Raw genomic sequence first — 17,311 nt, 5'->3', positions numbered from 1 at the left:
TGATTGTTCAAAATTACTAACAACCACCTTGTATGAAAAAGCAAGGACATGGTTATTAACCCATAGCTTACGGGCCGCACAAAATTGTGTTTTTGCTAATTACTTTTCAAATTCAAATTAACACGTTAATTATAAAATTAATTAAAAGGGCCCGTAAGCATTGTGTTAAAAAAAAAACATTGAACACATTAAAATCATCGACTATTATACCGAACGGTTGAGTATGATCCAGTTTCGTGTCCCTACCAGGCAGACGAAAAATTGCGACAATTTTCATATATTTTTTTTAAACCCAACTTCTCTGTTTATTCTTCAATACCAATGATCCATTCTCCATCTAATATGTAATTTTTATATTGACATGTTCAATACTTCCGTTCAGGCAATCGAGCATCTGGCTTTTATGTTATTGTACATTTTCTTCAAATTTATTTAAAATTTAGCGATATGACTGTTATACTTAATATTAATCTGTGTGGTTAGCTTAACTGCTTTATTTTATATATTTAGTTTCACAGGTATATGTGCCGTTTATAAACGAACAATATGTGAACCCATTTATTCGCTTGATGAATCGATAAGTAGGTATGAGTATGGTCTCAGCAATGTATATAGATTAACATATATTTAAAATGGGATATGGCAATAACAAGCATATTATTATCTTACACGTTTTCTCATTGCATCATTATTGACTTAACATGATATATAATATATATTCAATATCGGATTTTATGTATTTAATTTAGGTGGAAAAGAGATGTACAGTTTAAAATATATATATACATATACCATGAGTTGAAGTGAAGTAAAGTTAATATTATAATGCAAGTAAAAAGTATTCATTAATCATTTCTTTTATTCAAAGAATAATTCACAAGATAAGGAACGTACCATTTTAATTATTGAAAATACATAATTTTGAAAAACACTTCTGAGAAAATATATTATAAATAATAGCTCAAAAAGGAAAATAAAGAAAAAAAGGTTTTTTTATCTATATTGGTGTATTTCAAAATTATGTGTAGCTGCAGAATAATAGCGATCAAATATCTATTGTTTAAGATATCAAATTACTCTGCAGTAATATATTCCCAGCGAATCCATTTCCAGTAAACAACTGAGCTAGATCAGCAAGTCAGTTGGCGAAATTAGAGATGGTGTATTATTACATCATATCACAGCACATTATACCATTACGGTGTATTAGCCGAATAATCATTTTTCATAGTATCATATTTTCTTACAACTGTAATAACAAATAATATTTCATTTCGCTACTCAATTTAAAACGCTGATTCTATAATTAGTCTAATATGATTATGTACCAGAATTTTATGTTAATGTGTTACTTTTTATTGTATAAATAACGAAGAATAATTTATCTAGATGTCACTCGAATTCAAGTACTTAGCTCGTAACTATCATTGTATAATATACTATTGTACCGATACGCTGCTAATAAATCTCACCCTGCTACATCGAAGACTTCATTATCATCACCCTCTACCTACACATCAAACACCACACTAGTGACCCAACATATGTATGTTCAAAAAGTATTCATATTTGATAAAACAAAAGGATAACGTAGATGTGAGAACTATCATTAGCTATACTGCCCAAATCGTACCTATTTTTGTAAATATAGTTTATTATGCAACCTCTATTATTGAGCCAATGTTGTTAATACTTTTTTTAGAATATTTATTTAAGTAATAAATTGTAATAATGATCAGCTAAGTATTTAAAACTTTCTGCATCGGTTAATGAACTTTTTTAAGGAGCTAGCGCGACATTAAAAAGCTCATAAAATTATTTTGAAGCAAGGAAAGTTTCCTAAGTAAACGGACCCGTATTGACAAAATAACTTTTGTGCCCAGCTTACGATAGATAAGTATTAAGTACCCACTGAGCTCTAAATATGTCAATAACTTTTTATCTTTTTTCTTTCTGCGTAAGAATATACGGGGAAAGCTCTCTCTGAAAGTTTTTTAATATTTAACAGCTTTAGAGACGGGTGACAACTGACCTAGATACGTACGGGGCTACCTACATAATCGATCTTATCAGAGAATCTAACGTATTTACGAGAGAATTAATTACTATAAGTGCTTTTTCCCTTCTTTCTATGCTTTCAGGCAAAAGTTTATTACGCCTGCTTGTCATAATTACTTTACATATCCTAATATTAATAATGATTGTAAACCAATAATAATGTTAGTTAACCTACAATAATTATTTGAAAAATGAGGAAAAATATAAATGACTAGACCCCTGAATAACAATTATTGTAACAGTCAGTTACGATAATTTCCTTTTAGTAGTTTCTTTTATATCACAAATTTGGTGTTTGGAAGAAATGTGTTATAGGCGTTATACCTATATTATATTATATCTTCAAGTAGCGATTGTAATATCGAATGAAAATGTCAATACCGGTTTTTCGGTATTTCTTATTGAATATCGGTATTAATACCGGTATTTCTTAAACATTAAATAAACAGAAGTAGGTGCTTATCAATAAATATAGCTATTAAAAGATTTTTTAAATATTATTTAATAGCAAAAACCTACATACCTACATTTATTATGTTGACATTTAAAAATATGTATTGATCATAATTGTAGAACTAGTAATTTTTTACGAATAATTTGAATATATTCGTTTATTGTTCAGTGATGGAGAATATAATATGAAAGAAGAGCGGTTTAAATGCTTAAAAAATCAAAGAATGAAAGATATTCATTCTGTTAAAAATACGGCGAAAGATAGAATATCAAGAACTCAATTGTAATATTTAAACTTTTTTAATGGAATTATTAAAAATATATTTTTAGAAAACATTAAAAAATTTCGAAATGAAACATTGGTTGGCACGTCTGACAATCAAAAAATATTATTTGGAAAATTTTGGCACGCATACGTAAAAAGGTTCACCATCCCTGATATATATTATTGTATAGGTGAATACATGGATGGATAATTTACTACTACGTAGTCTATATTTATTGAGACATTAAATATTACAGTATACACATTTATATCAAGAACATGCCAATAATTATATTAAATTACTACCACGGTATAGATAGACGATATTGCGTCTCAATCTCTGTATGGAATTTGTCCGACTTTTGAAACAAGAGGACCGGTCCAACTTATATATTATAATACTAAATAGATAATTTCGTAACTTCAAAGAGACAAGAATTGCTTAATGTGGTAAAAAGCTAATGCTGTCGAGTCTCTGCGTTCCCGGAAAGCACCCTTCGTCACACATATGCAACTTTACTGACATCACTATTTAAACTGGGTAAAACTGAAATTATTATTCAGTACTCCACTGATGTCCCTTGTTTTACTATTTTTCATACAAAATGAATAAAAAAAATAAACAATTTGAGAAGTTTGAATGATTGTTGTACCTATATAACTATTTCACTTAAAACTGTAATTTTCTTCAGAATTTTGTAAAGGAAACTATAAAACTATCTGTCTTTGACAAGTGATATCCATGATGTAAAAAATGACAATATATTGTTTATATTATGGTCATGTACACTCTTTGGGTGAGTCGAGTGGAACCTAGTGGCAAAGGGTGGAGGTAGGCTGCTAAGATACGACATAAATAGTCCACAATAAACTTTGTCAGTCATACATATTTGTTTTCATTGAACTAAGTCAACAACTGACATAAATGGTGTTAAAGGTTGTTAAAGGTTGGTGTTGGAGGTTAAATTAAAAAAAAAATCAATTAAACACTACGAAACCAAGCCATACTAGATGGCATAATGTAGAACTATCTAGTCTTAGTTCAATAAAAATATGACACATAAGAATGACTGACAGTGTTTAATGTGCACTATTTATGTCGGATCTTAACAGCCTACTTCCACCCTTCATCACTGGGAATCACGAGGCGATTACACGAATTCTTGTTGCTTGCGCGTCATATTATATTATATCCCCACGTCATGGCAACACCCTTTAGTTCCACTATAATATAATATAACACGTGGATAGCAGCTTTCCAATACGCCTGATTTGATTTTCAAGTAAACTTTTGACCACGCGTATTAATATCTGCAAGCATTTACAGGTTATGCGTTTATCTCTGATGCTCTATCGTCCGATGTATTTTTGTCCAGATGCACAAAAATTCATTGTTATAAAAAATAATATTATTTTCAGAAACTTAATAATCATACCGATTTTTTTGTCGGTAATTTTTGACCGAAGGTTATTATCGTTTGAATAAGAGATACTCGTCAACCTTGTATTTTATCATATACTTACAATTATAATAATATGTATAATGTAAGGGTTGTATAAAATAACAACATTATTGTGTTTGTCACTTGTCAAATGATTGTATGCTACCACCATACATATTTCTTTCGAGCTTATCCGAATGAGATGGTTTTTGCTTTCAGTATCCATTAAACTGTTTTGTACAGCAAAAAATCATTTCCAGCCACGAAATTCAGTGGCATTTTCTCACGGGAAAAAATATACATTTCCTTCCACAGTGAAAATTGTTTTCAACGGGAACATTTGGTTTTTTTACACACATATATTTATATACACACTCAAACACAGTTACATGTAAAGTTGTGCTTATATTCCATTCTGAATATAGAGTATAACGATACCATATTTGTATTTATTACTAGAACTTTTAACGTTTTTGACTATGTACAAATAGATCGGGTTAAAAAGTTATTTAAAAGGTTTAATTTACCGTTTATGTTATATTGTTTCAGAACTTTTACAATCAACCGCCGAACAAAAGGGAGCGCTGGCGGTAATAAGAGAATGGAAGAATCCGGCGGAAGCACCGGAAGTGACGTATGGACCTCTAGAAATCTTAGCCAAGGCCCGCTTAAGTAAGCTCAGAGAGAGACTCGACATTGTCCTTCCCAAGGACAACATTATACATATCAAGTAAGTAGTCATAATGACAATAAATTAATCTGAAAAATACATTGTCTAGCGCCCGTGACAGCCGAATGATAAGATGTATGCTTGTGAAGTTGTGGTAACAACCGATAATCAACCTATGCAACTGTAGATACTCTAAAACGGTTACAATATTATTATAAAGTTCATAATAATATTGAAAGAATCAATACTACTTGGTATTATAAATCATAGTCAAAAAATATCCTATAAATGATATTTAATGATTTTTTTATAAGAATGGCTAATTACATTTCACTAAATAGGAAGTCTATATTGAATTACATTTATGGCCAAGGAATGTTTGCATAAAAAAAATATCGAAAGCCAAAATAATCAATGAACACCAGAAGAAGTTATAGATATCTTGGAAGATAAACGAGCCCGAAACGTAGCAAATGGCAAAAAAACACATCGTTAAAAAAACCGCACAGATCTCATAATATAATAAATAATTCTTCTTCTTCTTCGGCCATATCCGCCCTTTAATTAGAGCATATGGACACCACGAGACGCCTTCAAGAATCCCTGTCGCTCGCTAGTCTTCTTGCATCGTGCCTGGTCAAACTAGCATCCTGTAGCTCCGCCGTATACACTCTATAGATAGTATTTAGTGGCCTTCAAGGACGCCGGAATCCGGTTGGCTTGAAGAACATTCTTTTGGCATCCGCAGCACGTCGCCGAGCCAGGTCCAACGTGGCTTCTTCACTCTCGGCGTGATGAGAGACTGCTTGGTGCGTTCTCTTATCTCCTCGTTGCTCCTAAAATGATACACACCCAGTATCCGTCGCAAACATATGTTTTCGAAGCTCAGTATACGGATGCTCTGAGTCTTCGTAAGGTGTCATGATTCGCTACCGTAAAGCAGCACCGTCAGAATACAAACGTCAAATAGGCGGTATTTGATTTTGACCAAGTACAATCGTGAGTCTCAGAATAAATACTTATTTGTAGGTAAATGAATATTAACATTATATTAATAGCGTTATCACTTACTTTGTATTATTTAATTTCACAATAGTTTTATATTAATCAGATCAAAACAAGGTTCAGACTACTGGACCTAATATAATATAAATATAGGACGAATGTGAATATCTTTGAAAGAATGTTAGTGAGAAGGGTCTTCAGACTCATAAGCGATACACGTGGAGAGAGAATTTCCACAATGATCACTTCCATCGCCCCCACAAGTGAAACTAGGCTGCCTACGTTATGCACCAAAGAGGCTCTTTTTAAATAGACCACAAGACAAAAGGTGGATCGGAGACTTAACAGCATCGGTTGCACTGTCTAAAAAAAGACACGTCGTCTCTACTACTAAAACGGTGGAGAAGATACCTGGAGGCACCTATATTGAGTTGTAGTGTCCGATAATGATAAAATTAATTATAAACAATAAATTAGCTTTGACCAGGATATTATTTTTTGTTTTTCGTTTGTTAATTAAATTTTATCGTAATTTTTGACTACGGCAACACCCATAAAGTTGTGAGTATATTGAGATGCATGTCGCATACTGTCACGCTGTCACGGCGACACATTTAGTCTATGGTTTCTTCATTTTGCAGAATTACTTGAGTGAACACGATCTCTGTAAATTCAATGATGGAGTAACTTAGTAACAAATCTTTGTAAATTCAATAATATTTTGAACATAACCCAACCCGCAGAACATAGATAATAGACAAGATTCTTATAGAACATACATAGTGCCAACCGCAAAAAACAAAAAACACACGATTTTGACATGATTCGAAAATGTTTAAAAAACGTTCATTGAGTCGTGCAGGTGTCGATGCAGTGCAGTACAACGTGAGGTTACCTCATTGTTATTCTGGTAATTTCGGCAGATTTTGTGAACTGATAATTTTTGTTTAAAGGTTCAAAATGTGCTACGGGATGGGAGCATCAGTCTGATAACATTTTAAACAAGAAATACGGCATTATACACTTTTTTCCCGTAGCGGCAGCTTACTGTAACGTCACCTGATAGTACACGACATCACGACATGCACTATAATATATTTCGCGCTTAAGGAACGTCTCAGTAAAAATAAGGTCTTCATAGGTTTATATAGTTTAAATTTGCATTTCGAAAGTCACTCGAAATTATAACTTATATTGGTTTTTTTTAAATATCATTGGTTGAGCTTTTTAAGTGGACTGTAATTATTTTTAAGGGATGTTGTGGAGGTCGAATCTAGTGGTGGGGGCGATGGAACAGAGTGGCAGACAATGACCTTTGTGATGATGTTTGATGGCTCCGTGATCTGGTTTCAACTTTCGCTCGAGCGGTATAGTTGTTCTGGGTCACTCGGTTCGTACACTCCCGCACTTTGTGACACAGTTTATGGATGATATGTGAGGGTGTATGAATGATGATGATATATTTTGAATTAGTCTGTATCTATTGAGTCAATCACTTAAGCGACGGTAAACTATTAGAAGCTCGCACACGTCCGCTGTCGAGATACAACTGAATGTTCTTTGTAACACCGTCTCTCATGACCCCTAATTGCTTATTGAATATCTTGTAACAATAACACTGGAGATTAGGAGGTGGGTGAAGAGATAAGGAGTGGAATGGGACTATAAATGGCCCTACCAATCATAGTTGGTAAAAAATAATATTATACGAAACCAATAAAATTATTATTCTTCTCCTAAGCTGCAACCTCGTTATATTATAATATATATATTACGTCCTTCTCAATTAAATAGTTTTCGGTCGAATAACCTCCCACACAATATTGTAATGTTTATAAAACACGATCCGTGTAGATTTGATTTCGTTTGAATTTTTGTTCGAAAATTGTTTCTGAATATTATAATGTATACATGCGCGACTCGAGACATGCTCCGAAAAGTAACAGGGAAGTTTTGATACAATTTTGATGAAACAATGGCCAGCGTTCTTCGCCCTTTCTCGGAAATCGAAAAATGGCGGCAAATATTTTCTTTGCTAACAGAATTAATATTCATCATTTTGGCAACCCATTCCGAAAAATGATAACAAGTTTGAATGAAAATTAAATACTGACAACAAAAATATTTGAATGTAAAAATACACACAAAGAATAATAAATTAATATTCATCTTTGTAACGAAGCAATTTGAAATATTTTTAGATGCTTCTAGAATCTAGAATATTAATGAAATAAAAATAATATTAATAGAGAATATTAATTCTACTCAACTAATCTAAACAATATTTTCTCTTCTAGACGGAGCCTAAATATATATATAAATAAAGCTGCAATTCATTTTACATTGCTATGTTTATATTGATACATATTAAGTAGGCATGATTAAGAATATTATTTAATATAGATAATACACATTTTGAAAAATCTCATAGATCATTCTATTTTTTTAATAAGCCAAGTAGAACTAGAATTCACATCTTCTGTTTTTCGGGTGAATGATCTCGCATTTGAGCTATCGATCCTTATAAGATTTATAATTTTTTTAAACTTAGTTTTATTAAGTAGGTACCTACCTCAGATAATATGTGGCGATTAGAAATAATAACAGAAATCACATACAAACCTCACTTGCAATAGCAAGACAAATATAAATTCAAAATAACAATAAAACAATGCCGCTATAAATTATGTGTAAAAATTAGTCCTTGTTAGTGATAATTAATAATATGCTACGTCTGAGATATGTAGTGTTACAACAGAGTTATTATAATTTTGAAATACATCAGAAAATATGTAAATAAAAAGGTAGATGAAATTGGAGTCAGGTGTATACTTTTGTTCTTTGAGCTATTGGTCTGCCTCACGTGAATTAAATGTATTTTCAATAATAAGCATATACAATTCTTAAATATTACTTATATATCAGTATTGAATAAAAAAAAATGAGAATATTTTATCATTATTGTAAAACATAATATTTAGATTAATCAAATTGTGAATTGAATTACTATCATACTTGATAACATTACAGATGAATTAGATTTTTTTTTAAATTCACACCTGCCGTTGGAATTTTTAATACGATAATGGTATTCCATTTACGAACACGCAGAAATTCACCGAAGCGAATGAAATATTTAAGTTTATTTTTCGAAGTGGTGTAGAATTTTCAAAATGGCGAACACATGTTCATTAATAAAATACGATCGTTTGAATTCGCAACCCGTTGTTCCGAGTTTGCCCGCAAATGGAAAATACGCATGATATAGTACTTTTAAACTCATCTATTATTACATATATTATATTGTATTGCGAGGCTCAATTTGTTCCCCGAATCGCTACTTTTGTTATCGGCATAATATTATATGTAGGTAGATACGTCGATGCGGTCGAATTTCGAACTAAACTCGAAAAGCTTATTTCTCAGTGAAAGCTTCAAAGTTTCCGCTCAATCGATTGTACATAATATAGGGAACGATTTATATTAGAACATTAAGTTACGAGTACATTTATAAGTGATATTACGATGAAATAAAATAGGTATAGTCGTATCAAGGATGTAAAAAAGTATCAATCCTATTTGACCGATACTTCAATACTGTAAGTATCGTATCTATAATTTGTATGCCTTATAATGTTGTATGTATGACTGTTAGTTTCAGAATCGGTAACCCCCCGTATTCTGCCATGTCGAGATAATCGTAAAAAAAACGTCAAGCACATTATTTAGGACTACATCTTTTTCATATTTTCTTATAATCATCCTTAAAGTTAGTCGAAAAATATAAAAAAATTGGCGACTGATGAATATATCTTCTATAATATAAAAATCAATAATTGTTTGTTTCTTTGTTTGTTGGTTGGTTTGTTTGTTTGTTTGTTCGTATTTTATGCGCTGCCATACCGTTCATCCGATTGCGATAAAACTTTGTCAACTTATTGTTTGCACTTGCGCAAAGAGTATAGGCTATATCTTATATATAAAAATGAATGTCTGTCTGTCTGTATGCCTGTTTGTCTGTCTGTCTTTCTGTCTGTCCCCTATGCGTTCCTATACCATTCATCCGATTGCGATGAAATTTTGGTAAGTGGTTGTGTGCACATCCATAAAGGTTTCTGAATTAAAAAAATCACCATCTTCTTCTTCTTCATTCTATTTTCTTTTATTCGTATGGTTCCTATACCATTCATCCGATTGCGATGAAACCTTCGTCAGTTGTTGTGGTAACACTCGCAGAGGTTTATGAATTAGTACAACCATCTTCTTCTTCTTCTTCATTCTATCTTCTTTTATTCGTATGGTCCCTATACTATTCATCCGATTGCGATGAAACTTTCGTCATTGGTTGTGACAACACCCGCAAAGATTTCTGAATTAGTACAACCATCTTCTTCTTCTTTTATTTTATCTTCTTCTATTTGCAATGAAACTTTGGTGAGTTGTCGTGCGCATGCCCACGAAGATTTCTGAATTAGAAAATCATCTTCTTCTTCTATTCGTATGCGTTCCTATACCATTCATCCGATTGCGATGAAACTTTTGACCAGTTGTTGTGCGCACGCCCGCGAATGTTTCTGAATTGATACAACCATTTTCTTCTTCTTTTTCTTCTATTCTATCTTCTTCTATTCGTATCATAATCATCTTCTTCTTCTATTCGTATGCGTTCCTATACTATTCATCCGATCGCGATGAAACTGTTGTCAGTTGTAGTGCGCACACCTGTAAAGGTTTCTAAATTAGTATTATATAAAATACAAAGTTTGTTGTTTGTTCCATGCAATTTTGATTTTTTTTTACTACATATTAATAACATTAATAACGTTTGCATATTTTGGATTCGGTTTTAATTTAGTAGTATTTTGTTTGACGTTTACTCCTATTAGAATTATTTTCATATTGCCATATTGTATTACACAGATATTTTAATATTAAAAAAATAATTACCTATTATTATTTTTTAAATATCTAAGATAAATATAACCACGAAGCGACCCTGTGTGAAGCCGGGTACTTCAGTTAGTAATATATAAATTTGCAGTCAACATTCGGCTTAATTTAATTGAACTAACAAACAGAGCTGGATTTGATATTATATTCATATACATACGATAGAAAATTATTTACAGAATCAGAATTAGATATTTAAAAAATTAAAATGATTTTCAAACTAGTAACCTTAGTTGATAGCCATAGGAAAATAATGTACGTGTCGAGTTTTTAATAATAACAGAGTATCAGTCTAGAAGTTAACTTAGGCACAACCTTTTTCAAAAGTATTATTTTCATAATATTAAATTACCTACACCATTTTGTCTTTTTAGATTTTAACACTATTGTCAAGAATATATGTATGAACAGTTACTTATTGCTTCAGTATATAATATTATGCTACTTACACAAGGAGACGTCATGTTTATTTTTATTCGTTTTAGTTATCATTTAGAAACTATTTCCAATATTGACAATAATTACTATAGGTATATAATTATTATGTTATATTACTAGAAATAAAAATCGGTGTGTATACTTATGTACGTGCGTTAGAAGTTATACTTCTTTGGCGTAACAAAACAAAAACAAAACTTGTGATAAACTAGATTCTTTGACTAGCTCTTAATTATCTTGTTAAATTACAGACTCAAGAAAAAGGACCGCTTATTGGAACGCCGTTGGTTTATTTCTATACACTTTAATTTATATTACTAACTTCTAAATTGGTTTCTCGTTGTTTTAATTTTTAATGTAACAAAATGTCAATCTGACGTTTAATCGTTTGTTTACGTAAGAAATTGCAAATGGCCGACAATAATAAATTTGCTGCCTAGGCAACGGAACAATTCTAAACTATGACATTATACTGTATAATCGTCACGATTGCAGTATAATACTGTGGCGTAAATGTAGTGCGTCGGCTGATAACCAAACAATCGGTGGTTCGAATCCAATCGAGTGCGTTTATTTTCGTGTGAAAAATAAATTATGTGTCACACGCTAAAAATAAACTCTGATCCGATTTCCCAAACGCCCCAAAATAAGTATAACTTCAAAAAATGTTGTTGTTTCCCGAATATATTGGGGCTTTGAGCGATTACTAACCAGGGATTTGTGGAACTCTGGGATTTAGAAAATGGTATCAGAGGTTCCGAAAGAATTTGCAAAAGCTTGCGAAGAAGGTAGAATTAACAAAAATAAATTCGTTTCAAAACCATTAAGAAGATATAACTCGAAATCTTTGTGGTATTAGAGTAGTAAAAAGGTTCATAATGAAACATTTTGATGTCTTTATTACATGGTGTAATAGGTCATTATTGAAGTAAAAAAGATTTTTTGGGTGAGGAACTATTATTGTAGCAACATTGTTAATCCATTGGTCTGCCCATTATGCAATTGAACGTATGTGTGCGAATACTGCAATATTTCACAATAGATTTTGAGATGAAGAATTTTCGCCTGCGGTATTAACAGGCTACTATGCCTATGTTACTAGCCATATATTTTGTCATAACTTTAATTATCTATTTAAGATGGCCATACAGAAATATTAAAATTAAATGAATGACAATTTTTTATTATTCATTAAATTTAAAACATTTAAGACAATAATATCTGTAGGAATTTTCCTACGCATGCCAATATTTTATTAGTTTCTGTTGTAATTTATCACTCTGTAACGTAATGTATTTTACCTAAGTAGAGGTTTCTTGAGATTTTATAAAATTCTTTAAACTTAAAGTTTCCAACAAGCAAAACATATCGGTAATCACTGTATAGAGAATAGATAAAAGATAATATCACTTTACTGCATAGTGTCGCAAATTTGCGACATTTCAAACTATTTCGATATAGCCAATGCCATCTGTGTAAATTATCAAATAATATCCTTTTTCGATGCCTAGAAAACTGTTTTACCATAAACCTTACCTACTTACTTACCTACTTTACCAATTTTGTTTGGACATTTCAAGAAATAAAGCATTTCTGCATTATAGTCTATGCATTTCTGCTTTGAAAGTAAAGTTGACGAATTTGTATGTACGCAAAAATCCGCATTTGTAAATAAATAAAAAAAAATGTATAGAAGATTAAAATTGGTTGAATAAAAATATCTACACATCAAATACGGTGTGTACATTAGTTTTTTATAATTGTTATCATTTGATGTTGTATTTTATCATACTGAAATGTAAGATTTCCTAATGTCGTAAATCTGCGACACCACGCAGTAACATACAAAATTTAATGGAATTTCCGAAAAAAAAATCTTTTTATTATTTTTCCTTCATTCACAAGACATTTTGACACCAAGAAAAAATAAAAATTTTCAAAAAAAAAAATCATGCAGTAAAGGGATATATTGAAAAAGCAGAGATGTGATTTTTGTCGATTCAAACCCGCAATTATGGCTTCCGAGACGAGCTCTCTATTATCATCTAGGTGGCTACTTATTTTATTTTCAACATTTAATAAGAAAAATCAAAATCAAAATCAAAGTCAAAGGTAAAGTGGTTACGGCAATGTATGTCAATCGAATGACGTCAAAAATATTAAAAAAAAAACCTTCTCAAATGACATTGTTGAGAGCTTTTGATATATCTGCTGATATAAATGATATTGTCGAAGTGTTTTTGTAAAAAATATCGATCTGTCAATGTCACATTGTTGTAAAGAAAAAAAAACACATCAAAGTGAAAGCAAAATGTTTACGCAAAGATAAACACGGGCCCAATGAATAATAGTTATTTTTAAAGGGGGGTGTAGTTACTATAAACAATTTACATAAGCGTGAAGTTTGTTAGTTTTGACGGAAAATATGACGTAGTTAGAGCGACGCTGACTGAGAGAAAATGATGCAATAAGCTTTATGTAAGACCAGTCCGAAATGATAATGGTAATAACAATACAATTTACTCTATGTAATTCGTGCGCAGTGGAAGAAATTGTTGACTGCGAAATTTTAAGATTAAGTTGTTCCACTATACTAGAAACATCTAACAGGATAATTATGTACTTACCTTTGAAAATCTACATTAAATTTCGTATATAAATAAATATTTTTAACATTTGTGTAATTGTAGTGGGCTGGAGCGCGATGTTACGGCGCTTCAGCATTTCTTCATATAGTTCTAATCAATATTATATTACACACAGTAATATTGAATTATGTGGCAATAAAATATTTGTATCGTTACTATTTTTAACTTCGGAAACAAATCAAGAAGTTAACTACGTATATACTTAGTAGATTGGGGATGAAAATGCGAAAAACATGATTGGTCAGTCCATTTCCAAAGTGATAATGGGGAAAATTTGTGACTTTAAGCACATTACCGAATTTGATGATTATTTACAGTGTAAATTTTACACCGACATTATGTTAAGACACTGGCCACGTTTTGACGGACTCCAAACATGGGGAGGGGTGTACAATAAAATAATAATTAATCAACACTTTTTTATTATTTAACACTAAACTGTCTTTCTAAGGAAGAAGGCAGTAACTGACTCTCAAACACTTTCAAGATAAATGACATAATGTGTTTTTTCTCAAACTTTAGTACTGTGAATTAATAAAAAACGGTGGTAATTTTTATTAGTAGGATGTTAAAATACAAACAAAGTAATAATAAACAAGCAGTAACTGCAATGAATAGGTGCAATTACTGCCTTTTTACTAAAAAAAATGTATTATTTTAGAAGATGTCTTTTTTTTCACTTAGTACTTTAACAGTATTTTAGTGATAATACTGATTTTAAAGTGAACTGAATATATAGCTTTCAATATTACCTAACAGATGGCATTCATAACTCAATTTCACAAACTTTGCGAGTTACTGCCTTCTTCCTTAGAAGGGTAGTACAGCGCTGATTTTAAATGAAAAGATTCTTTTGAATACTGTTGAATCTTGATTTTAAATACAAATCTTCTAAAATGATTGTGGTTTCGTTAACAATTCTCATCTTATTATAAAGAACATATGCTTTTTGGTTATTTTAATCATGACTTTAAGTTCTCTCAGATACGTAAGATCATTTTTTTAATAACTCGACGTCTTAAAATCATATTTATCATTAAAGTTATACTATAAAATAATATTTGAAAACAAGGCACTTCTTTCTTTCTTCAAATTAAAATATAAGCAATTCTCAAAGTACAAAAGTGAAGCCAGTTACAAATAAATGCATCTGCGCAGTGAAATGACGTGCATTTAATTAGCTGCATTAGTTAATATTTAAAAAATCTATCTTCATTTTAATGAAAAAAAAGTTCAATTTACATAGAAGGAATTTTTTCTACAACATCTTTGTTAATTTTTTTTTAATTTTCCGCAGAGCTCCTTGGAGAGAAGGCATTGCGGACCCTGAAGAATCCGGCCAAGCAAATTATCTGTCAGAGCTGAGGGAAGAAGTGAGAGGTGCTTTGGAGCGTCTTGTTGATCATGACCTGAGTGGAGAGCCGGACTATGGAAAAGGAAGAAAGAAAACCATACAGGTAAAAAAACACATTTCGTCGTCTATTTAAATATAGAAAGGGGAAAATAATAGTTGATTAATACTTATAATATTTCATTTCTCGATTAGCAGTTTATATCTTATGGAATGCAAAATATATTACTAAGTAGAACAATATGACAATTTATTTCATATTATTACTATGATATATTATATTATATAATATACTACATATTATTAAATTCATATTATTAAAGTAATTATTCTTATACTCGCATTTGTAAGGTTGGAAAAAAGTCAGAAAAATCATTGACGCGATATAATTTGAACGCACACATTATATAGATTTATTTTTCAATGGAAATGCTTTGTATTCTAAAAATCTTCTTTAAGCTATAGAGAGTCATCAACAAATAAAAATACTGAAAATTATTCGAATGTTATACCAAAAATTCCGAAATAATACTGGGTATTGTAGAAGTGTAGATAAATTTAGTATTGGTTTATTATTATTTTATTTCAATATGTTATTAAGTCAACGGAATTTTTAAATATTCGCGATACTTTATTATAGTTTTTACAGCATTTTATCCAATGTCCACGAAACACTGAATATTATATTATATTACTCAGATAGATGATTAGTTGTAGCGATATACATTATTAAATTAATACTTTTCTTAATAACGTGTTGTATGAGAACCTTGGACATATTGCTATAATATATTATAATATATCAGTTGACGATGCTTTATTGAAGCCGACGGAAACGGTCTTGATTTTTATTATTGGATAATTAATTTACACGTCAACTAAAAAAGTATCAATTGTATAAAAATATATAGCTATATATTCGACGAATAAAAGTCAAAAATATATAATAAGTACACCAAAAAATTTCTCGAAATGCCCACACCAAAGACGTTCGTGAAAAATCACCGGAAACTTTTTATGTCAGTGCTAACTTAGTACGAAAAAGTCCAGCATTAAAGTGATCTGTAACGTTACTTGCTTAACATTTCACATTTTATACATTAACGTATAAGTCTTATAAATTTTAAACCTAAAAAAACTAACAGTCACAAAAGGCACTTATATAAGGCTATCTAGAAGCACCGCGTAACACTTAGAACACAGTTAAAAGCTCTTCATGGTAGAATGGTCTTATAATATATGGTATTACGTTTCAGTACTAACTCAGAGAAAGAAGCTTTCGGAGGTACCGTATATATTACCTACGCTTTTAAAGTTTCTGTTATTTACGTTGTTCTAGTATATATACTTGGAAAACTAAATACTATATTGTATATCTTTGTGTTTTGGAAAGTTGTTTGAGATTTATTTCTTGATAAGGTTATTAATTTTGACATTTGAAAGACTATTTATGAATTTAGAATGAAATGAAATTAAAATGAGTATTGAAAAGTTTTACGCTCAACGTCTTTTAAGCATACGAAATAAAATAAAATTATTTACTTTTTAACTTATACAACTCATGACATATCCATTTTATATAATATAAGTACACATGCATTGTTAAGAAAAACGTCTAGAGGTGACATATGTATGTTCCAAGAATTGCAGAACTATTATTCATTCCAAGAGAAATGCTTTCTTATCTTTTACAAGTAATCAAATTGTTTTGTCATCCTATTTTTATGTGTACCTACTACAAACGTAATTGAATAAAACAACCCTTTTCTTCAGTAAAGTATTATAATGTACATACATAATTTTGAAAAACACTTCTGAGAAAATATATTATAACCAATAGAAAAAGTTTTTTGAAAAAGGTAAGATACCCGGTAGAAAACGTATTATGACATAACGTATTATATTGTATTATGACATATGACTGAGTAGTTATTAAATTATACACTCATTTCTAAAATAGAAAGGATACGATAATATATTTGTTTTCTTATCTAGCACTAAGTTATTTATTTTAATGGTACATGTCTAATT

The 17,311-nt window shown here is 30.6% G+C and overlaps 1 protein-coding gene across 1 annotated transcript in view; it reads left to right on the top strand.

Moving 5' to 3' along the window:
- LOC147068583 (uncharacterized) overlaps window positions 1-17,311 on the top strand; it is a 435,171-nt gene that overhangs the window by 251,492 nt on the left and 166,368 nt on the right. The window contains exons 7-8 of the mRNA XM_085953004.1: window positions 4,768-4,948; window positions 15,227-15,386. Of these exons, the coding sequence (XP_085809130.1) occupies window positions 4,768-4,948; window positions 15,227-15,386 (341 nt within the window). The remainder of the gene's footprint in view (window positions 1-4,767; window positions 4,949-15,226; window positions 15,387-17,311) is intronic.

Source organism: Rhyacophila brunnea, unplaced genomic scaffold (assembly GCF_057557595.1).
Source record: "Rhyacophila brunnea isolate RB1 unplaced genomic scaffold, BYU_Rbru_1.0 scaffold_3, whole genome shotgun sequence".
Classification (NCBI taxonomy): domain Eukaryota; kingdom Metazoa; phylum Arthropoda; class Insecta; order Trichoptera; family Rhyacophilidae; genus Rhyacophila; species Rhyacophila brunnea.
The sequence above is the reverse complement of the archived record's forward strand: the minus strand, read 5'-3'. Positions and strand labels throughout refer to the sequence as shown.